Below are 20,934 nucleotides of genomic sequence, written 5' to 3' on the forward strand. Positions count from 1 at the left end.
TTTCAGCTACTGTCCTCTACAAGTATTCTCTCTGTTAAGTTTGGTTGAAGTACTGACTTTGACAGTACAGTTTTGGCAAAGCACTTCAGAATGTCACGTGTGAAAGGGTCTATAAATCAGACTCTGAGAAGTCTTGGGGAAGCAAATTAATAGAGTCCAGCCAGGATTTATGTTCAGAAGTCTAATGCTTCTGACCAAGACCCATGTGCAGAATGCCAACTTCTAATCTTCAGGCTCTTCTCTATTCAGGTCTGTTTCCTCTATAGGTCACTAATCTAATGGAAGCTGGGGCTTGCACATTCATGCCACACTGGAGAGAATTTATCCCATGTTTCAGGCAAACAATCAGCACAACCATTTGGAAGATGAAAATGATGCTGCTGAAAGTCCAATGGTCATCCTAAATAAGTTTCAGTAGGATTTTCTGTGGTGTAATTCTGCCCTGTTCCAGTACCACAGATGTCTACTAGCAGCTGGAGCACATCAACTGCCTGGCAGGATCTGTCTTCCAGTTTATTGTTACCCAAGACAAACAGGCTTCTGGGTGTCAAGGCCAATGCAAAACATAATAAGCAAGGACACTCATATAGGAGACTCATATCAAAATCAAATTTCTGATCTAAAGCAGATTTAAATATGAGTTATAATTGCTAAATAGCTATTTCTTAGTACACATTTACAGACTCACATGCTAAGTACTTTTTATTAAATATATCAAACTTTGGGACTTCAGAATACTTTTATCTGGAGTAATTGCAATTGAGCTGTGGTAAATGTGAATAATCACTTATATTAAGTCTGACTTGCATGGTAAAATCCATAGAAAGCTCTCCACCTGTTTTGTCAGCAAATCTCAGTACTGACTTGCAGCTGTCTGTGTAAGCCTTGATTCTGGAGAGTTTGCCAACTAGTGTTGGTAAGAAAGAAGAGGGTTTCTGTTACAAAAGATTCTTTGTCTTATTTAAAAGAAAAAGAAGGATCTACATTTCTAGCCAAAAAGGCCAAATGCTAAAGTGGAATCCAGCAGAGCTCAAAGAAGTAAGATTGGTTATTTGTACTAGCACAACCAATCATATTTTTAAAGCTCTGTTATTTTATTGTGCTATGGTGATACTCTGAGATGAGCCACTGGTTATCCAGATCTACAGTTTCACAGGTCAGGTGAATAACTACTTGATAATGGATGGGGGAAAAGTTTCCTTCACCTGCTCCTGGATAAAGCCAATATGTAGTCTAATTATGCTATCAAAGTATCTATTTGAAGAGGAAAAAAGGCTATGGCTTTGGAGAATCAAACAGCCCACCATCCAGTTGTCATAAGTCAAGAAGTTCTTGTTCTTATTATCTGAGAATGTAAATTGGTTGATCTGGAACGGATGAGGGAAAACAACTTTGTTTATTCACAGCATAACAAAATACTGTCAATTTGAAGTCTACTAATTACTTATAAGCAAATGAAGGCCTCTTATACTTACAGTTGCCATGCGAAATACTGATTGGCTCAGAATCTTCTGGGAAACCAGCCCCAGCAAAGTGTAGCAGTGTGAAATATAGCAGCAAGGCTTCTGACCTCATAGTAGTTCAGCTGGGAGACTTTACTTCTTCACTTCACACTGTGGAAAATAAACAAAGGCTTAAGGGATTCAGTTTCAACCAGTGCACACAGAAATGCAAAAAACATCAACAGAAAAAAGAATCATAGAATCATCACTGAGATCTTCAAGATCATCAGGTCCAGCCTCCAACAACATTTCTCAAATACCTTCAGGGAATGGGATTCCACCCTTTCCCCCAGTAGCCTGTTCCAACGCTTGCCTACTATCTCTGTGAGAAATTCTTCCTAATGTCCAATCTATACCTCCCCTGGTACAACAGAAGTCTGTTTCCCCATGTCCTACCACTGGTCAACTGAGAAAATAGACCAAAACCCTCTTTGCTCCTTTTGAATAGCTGAAGCTATAGCACTGATCAATAGCTGACATGAGTTTTACAGCAAATTCTGAGACTGTACACTCTTTGGTCTGTGTAATTAGATGATGACATACACAGTAAATAAATAAAAAACACACTACATTATTCTGGTTAAGAAGAGATTAAGGGTTATGCTTCAGGACTGATTCATACCCTGTGGAGCAGTGAATCAAGTGAAGAAACACAGAAAGAGCTTGATGGAGCATGCAGAACATGTCAGTGGGCTTTGGCAGAAAAATATGTACCCATAAATTTAGGTGCCATAAAACCAATACTCCAACTTGTGATAAAATAAGGGAGAGCAGAACTGTCTAAAACCAGCATTTTTCCCTTGCATTCCACCAATGCATTCTCTCAGTCACATTACATGTAGAAAAATATCCCTAAATCTTGAATGTGAAAGGAACCACAGGAGCCTTTAGATACACTGAAAGAAAACAGTGCATAATACAGTAAATAGCTCATAATTCCCAGGCAAATTTCACACAGGCATTGATCTGCAGGGGAAATCATGGTAGATGTGGGGTTTTCTTTTCATCCCTTCCAGAGTTTTAAACGATTGATGCTATCTGCCAAAGATTCCTTTTGAGGGCATTTTTACAGTAGTCTGTCAGTCACTCCACATTTATGGGCGAAAAGTCAAACTCCATAACCTACATAGTCTTTGGAACTTAATATGGAAAACAGTGTGCTAACTTGCCTTTCTGAAACATCATTTAATATTAGATAACTATGTCTGCTTTCTCTATACAAAACAAAAACAAAACCAAACAAACAAAACCACAAAAAACAAAAGAGGCTTTACACGTCTTCAGTGTTGCATTTTCATTTGCAATTTCACAGACGTAGCTGATTTCTCATCTCATATCCAATTTGAAATGTCACAATAATTAATTTCCCTTATTATATATTTGCTTTTAAGTAAATTTTCTGCTCCTCTAGCTGCACTGGAATAGAGAATCTGTTGCAGTGCAATATAGTTCCTAAGGACAAATGATTTATTGTACTCTGTGTTTGACTATTACTCAAACACAAATTAGAAACTTGGCTGATTCTATTAACACAATAACTGAGACTGAGTTAAGCTGAGACTAAAGAAAAAAAATGTAATGTGCAGCAACGAGTGACATGAGCAAAGCATCAGAGCAATGGCAAAGAATAAAAACAGCAACAATAAATACAGCACAACATAGAAATGTCTGTCTATTATACCGCATATGAGAATACATGGTGAGAGATAGCACATACAAACCCCAAGAGAAGCCTCCCTATCCAGCACTGGTTAGGATGATAGCTATGTGTGATTACTGACATAGCTACACCTGCCTGTAGATGCTTTCTTTGCGTGCTTCCTCCATTTGCCTCTTTAATCATCTCTTACATTTTTCCTTCACTGCTAGTGCTCCACTGCAGGAAGTTTCTTTCCAGTTCCATGCCCAGTGAAACATCATTAGGCTCCCTGGGGATGCCCAAAGTAGAAACTAGGAGAAGTAAATACAGCACTTTGAAACAGTTCCTTTCCAAAGGTTTGAATTAGAGCTAAGGCCCACGTTAGGTGGATTAATTTCTTTCTCTTCACACAATTCTCTGAAATGTAATTTTGCCACCTTTAAAACTCTGTCACTGGAATGTGACTAAACAAGGAATCCAATCTTAACACAAAAATAAATATGAATTATTTTCCTGAAATTGTTACAGTCTGGTGCAAAACTATATTCTGAAATGCACATGATCTTCTTCCTGCTTATTTAGCAGGAACAAACCTACTAAGCAATCCAGTTCTTCCTCTTGAGCGTTATTCACCTGCAGCATCAGCTTGCAGGAGGGCAATCCAGACCACCTGGTTCACAGTGAGGCTGAATCTGGAGCAGAAGAACAGCTGCTTGCTGCTACTCCCTGTCAGCACATCCTCCGTTATCTACGTGTTTCAATCAGGAAGGCATTAAGGTACTGTATACACACTGTTGCCGCTTCACCTTAGAGACTAAAAATCTTTTCTGGTGGGTGATTTTACACCACCACTCTCTTCTTCTCATTAAAACATGCTTACTGTTTCACATAAATATATACCAGAGGCTGCTGACAGGCAAATGAACAGCATCCAACAAACTTATGCTGTCATTTTATGTACAAGTCGTTGGGCCAAATCTCTTTTCTTTAGCCTGAAAACAATTAGCTAACAAATAAGCTTTTTGTTACCTTCTAACAAAGATCAGATCAATAGGTTCTGACTATGTAATTCCCTGTCACTCTTATGGGTACTTCCTGTGGAGGAAAAGGGGGGAAGAGAGAGAAAAAGAAGAGCAGTTCCCTGTTGCTGCAGTATTAACACCCCTGCTGGAATTCACACAAACCAATGCAAAATATCTGCTACTATCTGTCCACATTTGGAGTAGACTGCAAATCTGTATCAATGTCCATGCCAATGAAGTAATGTTGAATAGGACACAAGCTACGCCTAAGGTAAGTTTTTTGCAAGACAATTCAAGCATAGTGTTATTTTTGCTGCTCTTACAATGGTGGAAAGATCTGCACTGTCAGAGTGGAATTTCAGAAAAGTGCTGATTTGAGAAGGTTACACTTATTTTTAGGACAAACGTCCTTTTCAGCAAGTCCTCAACTCTGGTTGGGCTCTTGGGAGTGTTGCAAATGTTCTCAAGTGCAGCTGTGCTGAAGCTACTTCTAATCAAGAATGCTTCTAAGCACAGAGGTGGAGGAAGCAAGTGCAGATAGGTGGTGATGCTGGGTGAGTACAGGTTCCATCTCAAAATAGACACTTTGTAAATGTCCATGGAGAAAACCTCAATCAGTGCAAACCACTGTAGTTCACTTTGGCTTTCACTAAGCCATGGCTGTTCAAACTTTGGGCTTGCCTGGCCTGGAATGGGTAAAGAGGAATTGTCTTGGGCTGCATATATGTAGGCTGCTCCAAAAGTAATGCCTCCTATTCATTTCCATGGAAACTGCAGTTACAGACAGCACAGCAACTATTTGATAGAGCACATTCTCAGCTACAAAGCATTATTTTTCAATATAGTCTCCACCATTAGCTATGTGCTTTTTGCCACTGATGAACAAGGGCCTGCATGGCATACTCATCAAAATCTGCTCCAGGGGAGGTGAAATGCAAACAGTGTTGCCACTGCTGAAATGTGCCACCCACCACTGTTGGTCTCCATAAAAACCTCAGCAAGTGTCAATGAATGTCAATGGGCACCGCTTTTCCTGCATGGAGGAATTCAGTTCCACACCTTTGCTGCATATGCAATTCCATATCAGAAGTCCATCTGTCACACTGCAAAAGTATGTAATGGAATACTGGTGGGAAGGTTCAACTTCTACTGCCATACCAACAACATCCACCTCTGATTTTGTGGGTCAACATGATAAAATAGGAGGCATTGCTTTTGGAGCCAGGGTCAGCTGCACTGTGAGCTGTGATGGTCTGTGGGTTGGACATGCCTGTGCTAAGCCATATAGACTGAGAGAGAACTGGCTCTCAGAAACCCCATTCTTCCTGTTCAAAATATGCTTATTGCTCCTGCAAGGGAAGCTAGTAGTCACAAGAAGAGCGAGTTGTGGCACTGTATTTTCCTTTGCAGACCCCTGGAACACATCCTAGCAGTAGACTGTTTATGTCTAACAAATGACCAGTCACTCTTAAACTGATAGTATAGACCAGATTTCTTCTTTTTGCATGAATATAAGTACAACTTCATGCAATATACTTCAGCGCTCAGATTCTTCTTACTGAAGTTCGTGACTTCAGATATCTACGTAATATGACTTTCTTGTTATTCTGTATTCCTTCCTTTTTGCCACAAGTATTAATAAACTATATAAACTCTTCATACACATGGAAATAAAAATTTTGCCTTCTTAGCCATAATACATTTTCCTGTTCCTGTGCAGCCCAAAAGGGAATCAATCAGCTCTGAGTAGGATACCAGTACAGTGCAGTTGCTATTACATTTGCTTAACCTTACTGAAAGCTTCCTCACAAATATAAATCTACAAATGTACGTATAGATACATAGATACATAGATACACGAGGCTCGTGAAGGGCTTGGAGAATCAGCCCTATGAGGAGAGGCTAAGGAAGCTGGGGCTGTTTAGCCTGAGGAAGAGGAGACTGAGGGGAGACCTTATTGCCGTCTTCCAGTACCTGAAAGGTTCTTACAGTGAGAGTGGGGCAGGTCTCTTCTCACTAGTGACAAGTGACAGGACGAGGGGAAATGGCCTCAAGTTGCGCCAGGGCAAGTTCAGGTTGGATATTAGGAAGAACTTCTTTACAGAAAGGGTGGTTAGGTACTGGAATGGGCTCCCCAGGGAGGTGGTTGAATCGCCATCCCTGGATGTGTTTAAGAGCCGTTTGGATGTGGTACTCAGGGATATGATTTAGCAGAGGTTGGTTTTTGTTTTTTTTTTTTTGTTTTTTTGTTTTGTTTTTTTTTTTTTTTTTTTTTTTTTTAGAGATGGGGTACTGGTTAGGCTGCGGTTGGACTTGATGATCTTCAAGGTCTTTTCCAACCTGGATAATTCTATGATTCTATGATTCTATGTGTACATATATGTATAAATACAAATGTATTACACTGTCTCCCAACGTATGTGTGTGACATAACAGTATTAATTCAGTAAAAGTCATCCTGCTGATGCAAAGGAGTTTCTGAAGTTTCATGAAAGTAATGATCATTCCAATTCAAAGAGAAAAATCTGATTTTTATTAGCCATATTCCTTGACAGAATCCTTATCTATCTGTGCCAGCGAGAAGCCAATAAAATAAGCTCTGCTTTCTGCTACTTGAACTTCGCAGCATTTGGAAAACAATGATCTGCATGAAAATGGACATACAGTAACTGCTTGGCCAAGGAAATGAACATATATCTACTGCAAGGCTACTCCTGTAATAGGGCTATTGTATTTGCAGCTACTAGACTCCGGCAAGGTTAGATCCATCACACAAAAAGCCATACGGGGAAGTGCTGACTCCCTGGTATATTCTATAAAAGTACACAGACGTATTTGATCTCAAGCACAAATTCTGCAGCAACAGCAATGAAGCATCTACAAATAACTATCAGAACAGACACTCTTCCATGCTAGAAAAACTCCCATCTTCCTTCCTTTGCCTCATGTTACGTTTTGTACTCCTGTAAAAACCCAAGTCAAATTAGAGTATGTAACCATGTCAAAACTTTCCCATGACACACTAAGCCTGATCAGTAATGGACAGATCTTGTTATATTCATTTCTTACAGACTTTCTTTATACTCTGACGGGATGTGTTCACGCAGAACAGCTGCACTTCAATCCACAAATTATTAGGCTTAATGTGAGAATTACCAGTTAAAATAGAATGGCCTGTGTTAGGCATGAACCAAGACCAGAAAACTTAATGGCCATGAAAAACCGTGACAGCCTTAAAATCTTTTATTTCCACAAACATGTGGCAGTAACTTACCCTCATTCAACAACCTATAAGTATAGTAAAAAGGGATGGTACTTAACCAAACAGCGAGGAAACAAAAAAGTGATGAATTTGAACTACTGCTTAAGAAAAAACATATGACCAGAAAAAGTAGCAGCATCTGAGTCACAAAATACTCAATAAATAGCCCATCTTATTACATCCATTGTCTCTTACACTAGGAAAAGCAAAATGACCACCCCCCAAAAAATAAAAATAAAAATGGCAGGAGAGAAAATGACCTGAGTTGTGTGAGGTAAAAAATAAATGAGATTTTCAAGCAATAAGGGTTTTAAAAGCATTCAAGTGAGTCAGACACTATCTCACTGAAAGAGATTTACCTGTTCATAACAAAAAGCACATACTGACCCGCACACATGTGCACACATACTGTGCCATGCTGAAGGCAGGGTGCAGAAACCAGCCACCCAACCTGAATTCTATTCCCTACTGAAGTACAGATTAGCCATCTGATGCTGACAGCAAACCTTTACCTCCTCTGGCTTAGCAAGCCTTTGAAAATCAGAGTGGAGGGTGTTCTCACTGCTATTTACCCCTTTACAGTTCCTAGAAAGTGAAAGACAAGAGTTCTGTGCAAGTCAGGGAAAGGAATCAGTAAGGACACAACAATGACAACAACAGCAGCAATAACAACAAGAAGACAGGAATACAACCTGTGGGCTGTAGCTTCCATACAATGAGGGCAGCAAGGCCAGTGCTGTAGTGCTGTTCTGGAGTGCATTTGTTGTTTGCACCTATTTGGGTGGTGGGCTGACCATCCCACAAGCACCTCCTGTGGCTGCGCCTGGCAGCAGAAGGGACTGTGCAAGAAGCCCAGGCTTAACAGCACCATGGAATCAGGCAGATGTGAGTGAACAAAAGCTCAGCGAGTGCTTAGCTCTGAAGACAGGAGAGACAAGTGGCCAACAGCAAGATACAGCACAGAGTGCCAGACATGATAACTGAATTGGCACATGGCAAGGCAATGGCCAGGTTGGCCAACTCACTTTCTCTTGTTGTTGCCCTAACTAGTCGTTGCTGCTCAGCCACCTGAATACTGGTGCAGATGGCCACAGAGACTTAACGCCAGCACTGTGCCCATCACCACTACCAACATCTTTTTGTGACCAGCAGTGCCACCATCATTCATCTTTCCTCTCCTGTCCCACTCCCGTTGTCTCTACAGCTGGCCATTCATTTTATGTGGCCAAAAAAGCACTCTAGCACTCCAGGTATCTGGCTTTTATACAAAGGAGGCTGGTGTGTGAACGTACTGGATGATCACCACATGGTAGCTCAGGGCCTCTCTTGAATGCTGGGAGGTAGGCAGAGCCCAAGGGAGGATCCCACCCCTCCAACATCCCGTTTGGCCCATACTTATGTGTATGAAGTACATCCTCCATAACTTTCTCTGCACATTAGAAAGTTTTCCCCAGATGTAAGAGGAATGCATGGGTGCCCCCTGTTATACTTACTTTACTGCCATTTTAATTGGATTCAGCACTGCTTACTCATTGCCCAGCTGCTGTGGGCTGCACGCCAGATGTGACAATTAGGCCCAAGGGAAAGACACCAACGAGAGCGATTCTGCCTCATATAGCAATCAACAACATTTACCTTTATTAAAAAGAATAATACAAACATTATTACCAGTTGGAGGAAACAGATACAGGGGCCATGCAGAACTTCCCATTATGGTCTGCCAGATTTATGCAAAGCCAAGTACTTTTCCAGTGATTTTCAGAGGTATCTGCTTATTTTGCTCAGGTCTATGCAATCATGAGTTCTCACCAGCTTTCCTCTCCCTTTTTGCAGCATTGCAAGGCCATATATCAAGCACCGTAATGTCAGCTATGATATGTAACATCATTACCTCCTGCCTCAGTAAGTGATAAGCTGAAAAGATTTGGACAACCCTCAGGCAGAACTGATGAGCCTCGGCCTGCAGAATGGTAGTAGCAGGTGTCAAGTCAGTAGGCAAAACTCAGCATGCCTAATGCTATCAACCTGTCTTGTCAAGTCCAACGTTACTGTTTGATCCAGTGCAGTATGAAAAGAAAACACAGAGAACAAATGGAGGCCTAAATAGGAGAAATCTTCTGCTGACCCGGGCAAGACATCCCTGATGAATGCAGCGTTAATAGGATGCTGTTGTTCAGAGAGGAAACAGTCAGATGGAAGATGAACATCTCCCAGATGGAATTAGAAGCATCTCAGGACTATCGATTTTGGTTGTAACCTTCACTGTAAACAGTCCACGGGGGCCTCATCAGCCACCTGTTCAGTGATATTTGCATTGAAATATAGAGCCAAAGCAAATGAGAAAATGGCCACGGTTCCTTGCTGGAGCATCTGCTCTTTTCCATCCCTCTGTCTAAGCATCACCAGGAATAGCAAAGGTACATGTTTTAGAGGAAAGGGTAACAACAGTGGCACAAGCTCTCTCACGCAGCACCAGAAACAATAAACACACCATTTGTTATGATGTTGATGGTGGTGGTAGCAGTATTATATCATGCAATATTTCACTTTCTAATAATTGCTCAATTTTATACTGAAATCACGCTTGCCAAAACTGGGAGGAAAGCCATCTGTGCTTGGAAGATGACTGCCAAAAACATTTGCAATTTTATTTTGGGGTTATAAACCTACAGAATGGAACAAAGGCAATGCCTAAATAATCCTTCTCACTCACCACCCCCAACCACATACAGCAACAGACCTAACCCTAAAACAGCTAAGCTTGTCTTTTCAAAGATGTCCTTATTATTTTTAAAAGCCTCACATTTAAGAGACAAAATATTGCTCTGTTGATTGTTTGTGGGACTACAGCACACTTCTGTCAAGGTTTTGAATAGATTTAAGGGTTAAATGTAGCAATCACTGCCTTTTGAAAGAAGAAAACGCCATCTCTAATATATAATCTGCTGTTTCATCTCAGCATGCTTAACAGAAAACAGACACACTACCAGCAACACCATTACTTTCCCCTGCCCTCATTTTGCCTGGGAAATATCAGTGTCCATCAGCTGATCTTCCATTCTCTCAGCTAATAGATGGAACAGAAATTACGTATCTGTAGGTGACCCAAAGCTACAATGGGAGTGAAACATGGCCTCCTTTTGTTTTCCTTTCCCTTTAGATAATAAAGACGAAACATGGAGCCTGCTGTATTTTCACAGCAATAGTAACAATTGTCACAGGTTAAAACTTAGATGCAGCCCCACAGACATTGTCCCAGCTGCCATGTGCCTGCTGTAAGTGCAACTTTAGAGGCACACAGTTCTCTTAAATCAGTTTTTCCAGCTCAGCTAGCTCTTCAGGACAGGTTTCCTCAGATCCTCAGCATTTGCTTCCTTTCACTGCCGGTATGTACTTAAATGGATTCCAGCCCTTCTTCATCCTCTAACCAGAAAGAAGACTTAAATTACAAATCCTCTTATGTCTGTGTAAAAGATCAGATTGATATATAAGAGCAGAGGTTAACGCTGAAGAATAAGTTAGGATCCCATAGAACATATTACTGGGCTTAAAGCATCTAATTGCTGCTTATTGCAACAACAAAAGCCTCTGTATTGCTTTTACTATTTTGTTTTGTTTTGTTTTCAGAGCAAGAAATGCAAGGCTAACTCTTCAAGCGTGATCTCCAGCTGTGCTCTTCAAGAAACTTATTTGGAATGAAAGCAATGGGCACCATTTTAAAGTGGCAGGACAGTAGAGAAATGCAGATCCTCACATGTAAGTCAGCTGTTAAACCATCAGACCACACTGCTTAGCCTTGTTACAACTGGACTCAGTTCAGCTGTAAGTATAGCTGAATTTCTGCAGAAATTGACTCAATAACATACCTCCCCTTACCCTGAGTGAAATAGCAAGTTCTGCCAGGCTATTTTCCAACAGGCACCAGTCCACCTGGGTACAAAGCAGTTTGATACAACAACAGATTGTTCCCATGCCCTCAAAATGTGAATGAATCCTACTGTAACACTAGAAATGCTAAGAATGGACATTGACATCCATGGATTAATTGCTCCGGCAGCAGTGCTGCTCTACCCAATAGTGCTTTGCTCAAGAGGAGCCTCTGGTCAGCTCAACACTGCTCTGCATTGCAGCAGTATAGTCATGGCAACAGCGCAGTGTAGGCCAGACCTCAGCATCCCCTGCCGTGAAGGCTACTCAGCACAAAGAAACGCAAACACAGTGGCCAGCAAGCCGACTCTTACAGGCAAAGAGAACGGTCAGGCTTTTCCCTTTGGAAGGCAGACAAATTCAACTTGATAAGTAATGTTTGTCCCTGACAGATAGGAACTGTAGGCAAGCAAAGAGCTTGCAGTGTATATTTTTAACTTTAGCCCCCAACTTGTTTATGAAATCAGCTTTCTCAGGTTTCTCTGCACCTTTCAGTAAAACATGAGATTACTGCAAACATGAATAATGTCCATGAAAAGAAGTGTTATCTCCGAGGAAAAATTTAACAGAGCTGTTGGAGAAGCACATGTTTATGGGGAACAAAACCCACAAACTGCTTAGTGCAAGGAAATAAGCAAATTGGGTGGGAATACCGTAATTCAACATGACGTGCAATGCCTTTCTCCCTTGTACATCCACACATCTATTCACATCTCCTTATGCTCAGGCAGACTCCAGAATTTAAAAAGACTCATATTTCACTCATATTTCATATTTCACAGGAAAGAGTCTTTATTAAAACATAAGGGAAATATCACAGATCTCTGTCTTTTCTGATTATTCTTCATCATCCAGTGTTTTTTTTTTTTTTTTTTTTTTTTTTTTTTTTTTTTTTTTTTTTTTTTTTTTTTCCCTCTGATATTTTTGGAAACCTTATGGAGATAAAATAAATCTGACTTTGAGACAAAATTAAAAAAAAAAACCAAAAACCACAACACAAAAACCCAACCAAAAATCTATTTAGTTTGCTTTTCCTCCGAGATGAGCATGATGCCTGTGCTAATCCAGTTCCTGCAGTTTGCTAGTAATTGCTGCCTGCAAGTGGAAGTCCCTGGGCTTTATTCTGCCTACATTCGAGCCCAAACAATTCCCAAATTTTATATCATAAATAATCCTAATAGTTTTAAGGACAAGTGAGTACAACAAAGAACCCTATCCTCAAGAGTGCCTTTTGAGTAAAGAGTTCTCCTCAGCAGGGCAATATGACACATTCTTCGCTCATCTCTTCACTGCATCACAGGGTTATGAAAAAGAAAACAGAGCAAAGCAAGAAGCTAACATGTAAGTTGAAGAATATCCTATTTTTCAGGATACTGCTGAGACTAACTATATTGTCAGTTGACCTGGACATAAGGTTAATTACTGTAATTCAATTTATTTTAAGGGAAAATGCTATATGCAGATATCATCAATTAACCTCAGAATATAAAAATTGCAATTCCTGTGATTAATAGAACAGCGTGAGATCACTTTAATTACTGGGAGTCTGTTACTGAGTGGAAGTAGAGACTCATATGATGTGATTCCAAGGGCAAACTTAAAATTGAGACTTGTGGGTCAGAAAAAGTAAAAAGAGATTAGTTAGACACAGATTGAACCCCTGCACACACAAATACACTGCTCCCTTCTTCCAACACGCATTCACTCACATACTGAAGAATACAAGCATCCTTACACGTTCAGTCACACCTGCTTCTTGGCACATCACGAGGGAATTAGAGCAGCACAGAAAAGAGAGTTCAAAGCAGCATTGACAAATGCCTGTACTACAAGTTACAAGAGCAATAGCTCTGTTATTATGTGCTTTGCTTCTCTGGAAAATCTGTGGAGAAAGAGGTTCAGTGTAGCAAGAGAGAACAAGCCCACTGAGTATGACTGCCTGAATAGGGTGTGATGGATGAGCTTCCTCGCAGGTAGGAAAAGCCTCTAATCTGTTCCCTGGCTCATTAGTGGAGCACAGCAAAGCCATTCTCCTCCAGGAAATATTCTCTGTCTTTTCAAAACCACATGCAGGGTTTTTTGCAAAGGACAACCCAGACTGTCACTCACATGAGACAGCAGTCTGTTTCCAGATCCTGTGCTAGGGCAGGCTCAGCAACACAACACTGAGACAAAGACATTTCTATACTGCTTGTGATTTCTACAGCTATTTTAGGAATGATTCGCTGCATTCAGATTCCAATGGCAAATAAAGAGATACATGGGAAGATAAGCCATTTTCACAGCACCAGCACTCAGCTAACTAGTGATGCTGGAAACATCATTATTGATACCCCAGCGAGTTTTGTAGAGCTGAAGAAGAAACTCACCATGTGCAATAAACAGAATGTAGGCACCATCCTCATGATTAAAACACAACCCTGTTACCAGGACAGGTGTCTCGTCCTGGGATTCACTGAAGAAAGTCCGTCTCTACCTATAAAATCACTGTTTGCTTGGGCAACTCAAGATCTACTCCCAAACTTCCTGCTCTTTTCTCCCTCACCCTTTTCCCTCTTTAAAGATGGGGAACACAGGAAAAGCGAAAGTTCATTAGCTGAGTGCACTGACATGAATTTAGCAAGACTGCTTGATGAGGAGGCACACACAGTTGTGGGTTTTCTGCAGGTCTGCCAGGTGTTTGTGAACCCAGATGAATTCTTCATATTTTGCCTGACAGAACAAAAATTCCTCTGTAGCACGGGGAGGAAGACAGCATAGCTGGCAAGCTGCTGTTGTTATTTCTTACTCTGCAGTTCTGCCGCTTATGTGATTTATATCAAATGCTGCAGTGAGAGTTTCCTCTAACTTTGAGTTGGCCTCAATAACATGGACATTCCGCTGATCAGCTGCCAGGAGCTGATCTGCAGCCAAGACACAAATTCCTGCCAGTAGAGAGAAGAGAAAAAAAGTACAAAAAGACATTAGACCAGAAAATCAAATTATTTTCTAATGAGACTGAATGCACACACTGTGTCTGTAGAGATCCAGTTTGTCATCAAGGTGTAGACTCCAATCTGGAAACCCTACATCGAAACTTGCCTACATCTGAGATTATGCTTCCTAGTACCACAGAGCAGCAATTCTCTAGCTTGCAGCAGAAACACACAGTTAGCAGCTACAATTAAAGGGCATTGACTTGTTTTTATTCATACTGCTAGTAACGCTGACCTTGATGTCTGCTGGATTGAGGGCAGCAATTGGAAGCGATTCCCTCTGGATTTCAGAGAAAACTGTGGCTGCTGCTCAGCTCATGCCATCCATGTCAGCTCATGAGTGATGTTACTTTACCATTTATAAGCCTTACACCTACAAAGGATGGAATTTATGGACAATTACAAACTTATGAAAGTACACAGTCTTAGATAAAGACTCAGTTACATATTGCTAACTTTGTGGCTTTTGAGCTACGTCTTTCCTCTAAAATGAGAAAATGGAAATACCACATCCAAGTTTCCTGTGAAATTTGAGGTTATCCTTAATCTGTCAGAAGAGTAATTGCTTTCTTGGAGTAACCAAATAAGATGCTTTGGGTCCTATTGCACACTGCATCTCTTCTCATTAAAATTTGCCTTTGAGCAATTCAAAGTAGAATTTCATGGGCATTACTCTTCTGTGGTAAACATCACTACATCAGCTTCAACTAAAGGACTATTTGCACATGCGTGTGCTTATAGTTAAACCTGTGCTCATGAGAAACTCAATTTCACAGCATCTGTGGCTGTTGTGTGTTGACAGTTTCTGGTATTCTGAACAACGGGACCACCTATAAAATGGTACGTGATGGCTCAGCAACAAAGCTTTCAGATCCAAACACAGTACATGCCACACAACTACAGAAGAGTTTAACACTGATACTGGAAAAAAACAAAACAAAAAACAAAACAAAACAAACAAACAAACAAAAACAACACAAAAAGATGACTGTGAAATACAAGAAAATAGGAGCCTGGACACGAGTTTCATGGAGCAGCCTTTTGGAAGATCTCTCACTGACTTGGCACCCAAGCCACGTGAAGGACCTCTTTCAGGCATTTGCCCTCTTCTGATGGGAAAAAAAAATAAAAATAATAAATTGGTTTGAAAGAAAGCACCTAACCTACAAAATCTCTACTGGCAGCTCAGAGATGCTCTGTTACCTGACATCTTCGTCACCTCAGGGCTCTCAGCAACAGCTTTTCCTAAATAACTATCACAGGAGCACAGCAGTGGAAGGAGTAGCCCAGAACTTCCCCTCACTCAGAAAAACTTCAAGAAAGGAAGCTTGCATTTGGTGTACTTGCCAGTAACGTTATTTACTCCTAGATTCAGAAACAAATCCAGGTACAGAACCAGTGGCACTCACTAAACATGACGATCAGTAATTTTGAACAGCAACAGTGAAAAATATGAATTTTGTCTGTATTCTTACCCATTTCAAAAGTAGGTTAAAAAAACAACAGGTTGTCAATTACTAAACCACCTCATTCAGTACTGGGGCCTACCACAACTTCCCTCCTTAATCTGAAGTAGGAAATCACTTTTGTTTCCTTTTTCCTCAGCAAATAACTTTACTTTTTTTTTTTCCCCTGCTTGTGTTTAAATGATTCTTTGTCCCTCATGAACATGAAAAAATAATCTGCACAGGAGCTGCTTGGAGGACCATGCAGTTCTAAGAGGCCACAAAAGCACGTGGCTAAACAAGACTAATTTGATGACTGAAAATGCTATATAAAATGTTTTCATAAAGAACAAAATTTATTTGTGAGAGTGAAAGCTCTGATGCCTCTGGTTGAAGCTGCAAGAAATGACTGCACACTTTCTTACTCTAAAGGAGCTTTCCACAATCGCCTTCCTTCACTGCAGTTACTTGCAGGGACTTTCTCTTGTAGAAAAACTTGGCTTTCCTCACAGAAGAACAGATTTGGCTTTCCTTACACCAGAACAGATTACTCCCCTTACTCACACACACCCTTACGTTCCCCAAAAAACTGAGAACATTATTTCTGCTGCAAGCTCATGAGGACAGATGGTATCTTCCCTCTTTATTTTGGGAGAACTGTAAGAAGATCACAAATATAAATATATATATAAAAAAAAAAAAACAACACACACACACACACAAAACAAACAAAACAAACAACAACAACAAAAAACCCTACCCAGCTCTTGATGATCAAAGGATAATTAAACTTGGAAAACAATTTTTAATGTCCATTTTGATAAAGTTGCCTTACGACATTCTCTTTCCTGAATGTTGTTCAGCTCTGAAGCGAGATGTGAAAGGGAAGAACTGGGATAAAGAGATGCAGTTGGGTGAGGGAGAAGAAGAAGAAGTTGCTTCCTTCCAGAAAGCTCCCTGTTTTTCCATCATGGGAGACAGACCAATTGGCTTGCTCTTTCTCAGTCACAAGAGTTGGGCACCCTGCTTTCCCTTGACCTGTCCAACAAAGACAATCATTTCCCTCCGCCAGTAACCAAGCACATAGACCCTGCTGTGTACTCTCTGGGGCAGGACACAGCGATTCAGAACTCTGCCTGACTAGAAATGCAAATAGTCATAAAAATCTTTTTGTAACAACTTTTGCTGCTCTCTCATGCTTTCTCTAAGCATGCTGTACATGCTTAGAAACGCACAAGGTCAAACATCTTAGAACAAGAACGCTAAGCCAACGCATGCTCCATAGGCTTTTCCTGCCTAGGTTTCTCTCAGACAGGATTCACTGTGCAGCATGAACCAACAGACACATCTTCTCTTAAAAATGTTCCTTTCCATTATGCCTCTTTGCCTCTTTCAAGTTATCCCTAATGTAAACACAGACATAAAAGAATGCTCTGCTTTATGACAGGCCTGAAACAAAGCTGCTCTAATTAGCAAAAACAGACTTGACTTCAGAGGTAACACAATTTTGAATGCTAGAATAAGATACACCTCATTTCAGCTTTTCAGCAGCTTTTCTTCCACCCTTCTTCCTTCTTATACCCTTTCCTCTTTGACTCCGCAAATCTATACAATTGATGAATTGATGATTTCCTACAAAAGGAATCTGATTACTGATTGGTACTTTGTCACAAACTACCTGCACAACATCTACAGTCAACTGATGTCACGTGTCAGCTGAACAAAATCCTGTTGCAGTTCTGTCCAAACTATTGTTGCTATTTCTGGCTGGATCCAACTACAGAAGAGAAGCTGTAACCCAGTTTCTATCTATCACAAATCACAGCAGAGGCTACAGCCCATATAGCAAAATACTGCTGGGGATTAAAGTAGAGAATGTGATCCACACAGCTACCAACAGACAAAAAAAGTGAAAAAGATACTACTCCACTGGAAGAATATACAGCTACAATGGAAATCACAGAATCACAGAATGGCCCTGGCTGGAAGGGACCTCAAGGTTCATGAATCTCCAAGCCCCCACCACAGGCAGGGCCACCAACAACCACATTTCATACCAGACCAGGCTGCCCAGGGCCCCATCCAACCTGGCCTTGAACACCTCCAGGGATGGATGGGGCATCCACAACCTCTCTGGGGATTGTGTTTTACTCCAGGAGTGCTAGATGCTGTGCAAAATTTAAGGAAAAAAATAAACAAATAGATAAATAAAAAAGGCCTTGCTTTGAAAAAGTTTACAATCCACATAGACAAAGGACAAAGTCCTTCAAAATTCAACCACCCACTCACGCACACACATGGATGAGTTCCTCAAGATAGATGAGCTACTGTTTGCAGTTTCTGTTTCGGCAGGAACATGGCTTTGGAACACTGTTTTCCAATTCAGAAAGCACAGACGGGATTAATCTCACTGACAATATTCAACTCATAATCAGTTTCTTTAGTGCTTACATCGTTATCAACAGATCAGTCAGCTGCCATTTTTTCTACGTATAGCCACCGAAGTTATCTAAGAAGCTAAAGACTTGCTATTAAATCTCTTTTTCCTTCAAAGCAGTTTGCAGAATCACTGATGCACAAAAAAAAAACCTGGGCAGGGCCTGGGATTGGGACTGCACAATTCACTACTCTGGGTTCAGTAACAAGAGAAACGGTGCCCCACATTTTTCAGTTGTCCTATTGAAGTTTTCCTTTGTTCTGCCCAAGCAATCATGTTAAATTGCATTTCATTATGAGATTCCAATGGCTCAGTACTCCAAACATCGTAACAAACTCACACTTAAAAGAAAAACTCAAGTCACTATTCTAGGACAAATTTAAGGTTGAACATGCAGTTACTTGGTGACAGGGCTAAAAGAATATGGTTTCAATCAACAGCCATTCATTTTTCAGTTTCAATTCTAGTAGCAATGAGACAGTATTAAACAATACTTTGTTCTTTAAAGAAAACACCACAGACAAAAAGCAAAGATACAGTCCTGCATATTAGAGCTTTTAGTTAAAGTCACAGCCAGATCTTGTACAATATAAACAGCAGCAGCCGTTCCCTTGAGACTGCAGTGTTACACACAAAACACTTCACTGATGTCTCTGAGGAACCAAAGGAGGATGGAGGTCTATTTTAGCTAACAATTCTAATCCTCCAGTTGCTTCTCCATAAACAACACTTAGCTTCTCCTCTAACCATAGCAGCAGCTAACAGCCCAGCTACTCACTGCTTTGACTTGCACTTAATACAGCACTGTAAGTTTCACCTCTAAGTATTTTTCTAAATTCAAACTGTTGCTAAAAACATACTTTCTGGAGCATATTAATCCATGTCTTCAATATCCAAAGGCAGTAAAAGCTTCTAAAAGTATATCAGAGGCAAGGAATGAACACCACCTGATCTCAGTCTTTCATTACTTGCCATTTACCCTTCCCCCTTCCTTTATTTTGCTGACAGCAAGATGGACAATACATGAAAATTTGATTCTTGGTAAGCTGAGTCATGCAAATTAGCCTAATGAAATAGATGACTTTGTGTATGTCCCCTTGATACCATTTGAGCTCAAGTATCCACTCAGGTAATGACTAAAGCAATACCATGAGAGATGGTGTAGAAGAGTCACAGCTATACTTGTCTTTCTGAACAGCCCCTTTACTCAGCACTTAGGTCTATCTCAGATCCCCCTGGCCAGGAAAGCAGGCCAGCTTCCAAACAGCAGACAGCGGCAGTTAACTGCTTAAGACATGACTGAGGCAACGCAAAAATTTGCTGCTATTTTACACAGCTTGGACCACAACATATAAAAGAGATAGGCCTTTGTGCTTCCAGTTTTGAAGGCACATACCAGTGCACTGCAAGAGGCTGCTCTGACTCTGTAATTATAGCCATCTTAATAATGATCTGTTAGATGGCTGCCTACTGCTCATGCCTAGACAGTTTAATCACTATGCATTCAGTTGTAGAGAACTAGCTATCCTCCCTGTCATGTGAAACATGGGACATGTTGTGTGAAGGCGGTGTAAACGAGCACCCCCTGAACTTGCTGGCTAATATACTTTCATTATTTAAAGCCTAAACTATAAAAACAGACCAGCGCTGCCTCTTACTACAAAAAGATGGCTCACCTCAGCTGTATTAGATTAACAGTCACATCGTACCAGGCCTATACATACATTATTTATTGAGCACCAGCTGTGTGCTCGGCACCGTACATACACAGAGGGATGCACTTCCTACTCCTGGGAAGCTTTAACACTCTAAAGTAGTGGAATTTGGCAGTTGTTCTGCATGCAGAACTTCGCTACAGGGCACAGTTGCAGAAGCTGGCAGTAAGGAATTCATACAAGCCAATACAATACCCAGTGGTAGGTGCAGTGAGAGATGGAGTGCTCCTGCATGGACTTGTGGACAATCAGGCCTTGTGTAAACTACTGTAAAGATCAACACAGAAGAGCTATGAATATACCTGAGCGTGTTTGAAGATGCAGAAAGTTGATGGACTACAAGCTCCAGCACTTTGTGCTGATGACAACTGCTTCTCTCCACATCTCACTGCTTGCACTGCCTTAATCTGTCCTCATACTGTAACATTTTCAAGGCAGTACTGATCCAGCAATGTATGTCAACACAAGAACTGATGTCCAATGCTCTCCAGTGAAAGGGAGTTATTAAGACTCTTAGGTAAACACTTGGAGCTGGTCTAATGTGAGATGGTGACATGAATCACCACCACGACCTCCTAGATGCATTTTAAACTTGAGATGAAATCCCACCCTCAGGCTCCTATAATGAATAGCATAAGTGTCTGAAGGTATACTTGCACACAGTGAATGGAAGAATATGGAAAAGAAATGGAGAAGAGCAAGGCTGAAGTGAAACAATGTGGTTAGACCTGGATACATGAAGTGAGGAGCAGAGAAAAAGAAAGCTAAGCTGCAGGTTCAAACAGCTGGAGCGGGCTATGGAGGGAAGGCTGTCATGTCACAAGTGTGGAGGGAGAGAAATGACTGGTAATGCAAACGGGAGATGGGGAGAAAAATGAGAAGGACATTTTTAAATGAACATAACTGTAAAAAGGCTGAGAGGCAGATGGACGGATGCAGATATGTATAAAGGAATCTTTAGAAGTGAAGGAAGGCAATTACAGGCAGAGGGAAAAGAAAGGGAAAGTATT

The 20,934-nt window shown here is 40.8% G+C and overlaps 1 protein-coding gene across 4 annotated transcripts in view; it reads right to left on the reverse strand.

Annotated features, from left to right (window-relative positions):
* Nucleotides 1–20,934, reverse strand: part of SEMA6A (semaphorin 6A) — a 111,858-nt gene that overhangs the window by 59,244 nt on the left and 31,680 nt on the right. For all 4 annotated transcript variants that reach the window (XM_072360241.1, XM_072360240.1, XM_072360238.1 and 1 more), the window contains exon 2: nucleotides 1,476–1,613. In XM_072360241.1, coding sequence (XP_072216342.1) covers nucleotides 1,476–1,575 — 100 coding nt within the window. In that variant the 5' untranslated portion in view covers nucleotides 1,576–1,613. The remainder of the gene's footprint in view (nucleotides 1–1,475; nucleotides 1,614–20,934) is intronic.

This window comes from Excalfactoria chinensis, chromosome Z (genome assembly GCF_039878825.1).
Source record: "Excalfactoria chinensis isolate bCotChi1 chromosome Z, bCotChi1.hap2, whole genome shotgun sequence".
In the NCBI taxonomy this organism is placed as follows: Eukaryota; Metazoa; Chordata; class Aves; order Galliformes; family Phasianidae; genus Excalfactoria; species Excalfactoria chinensis.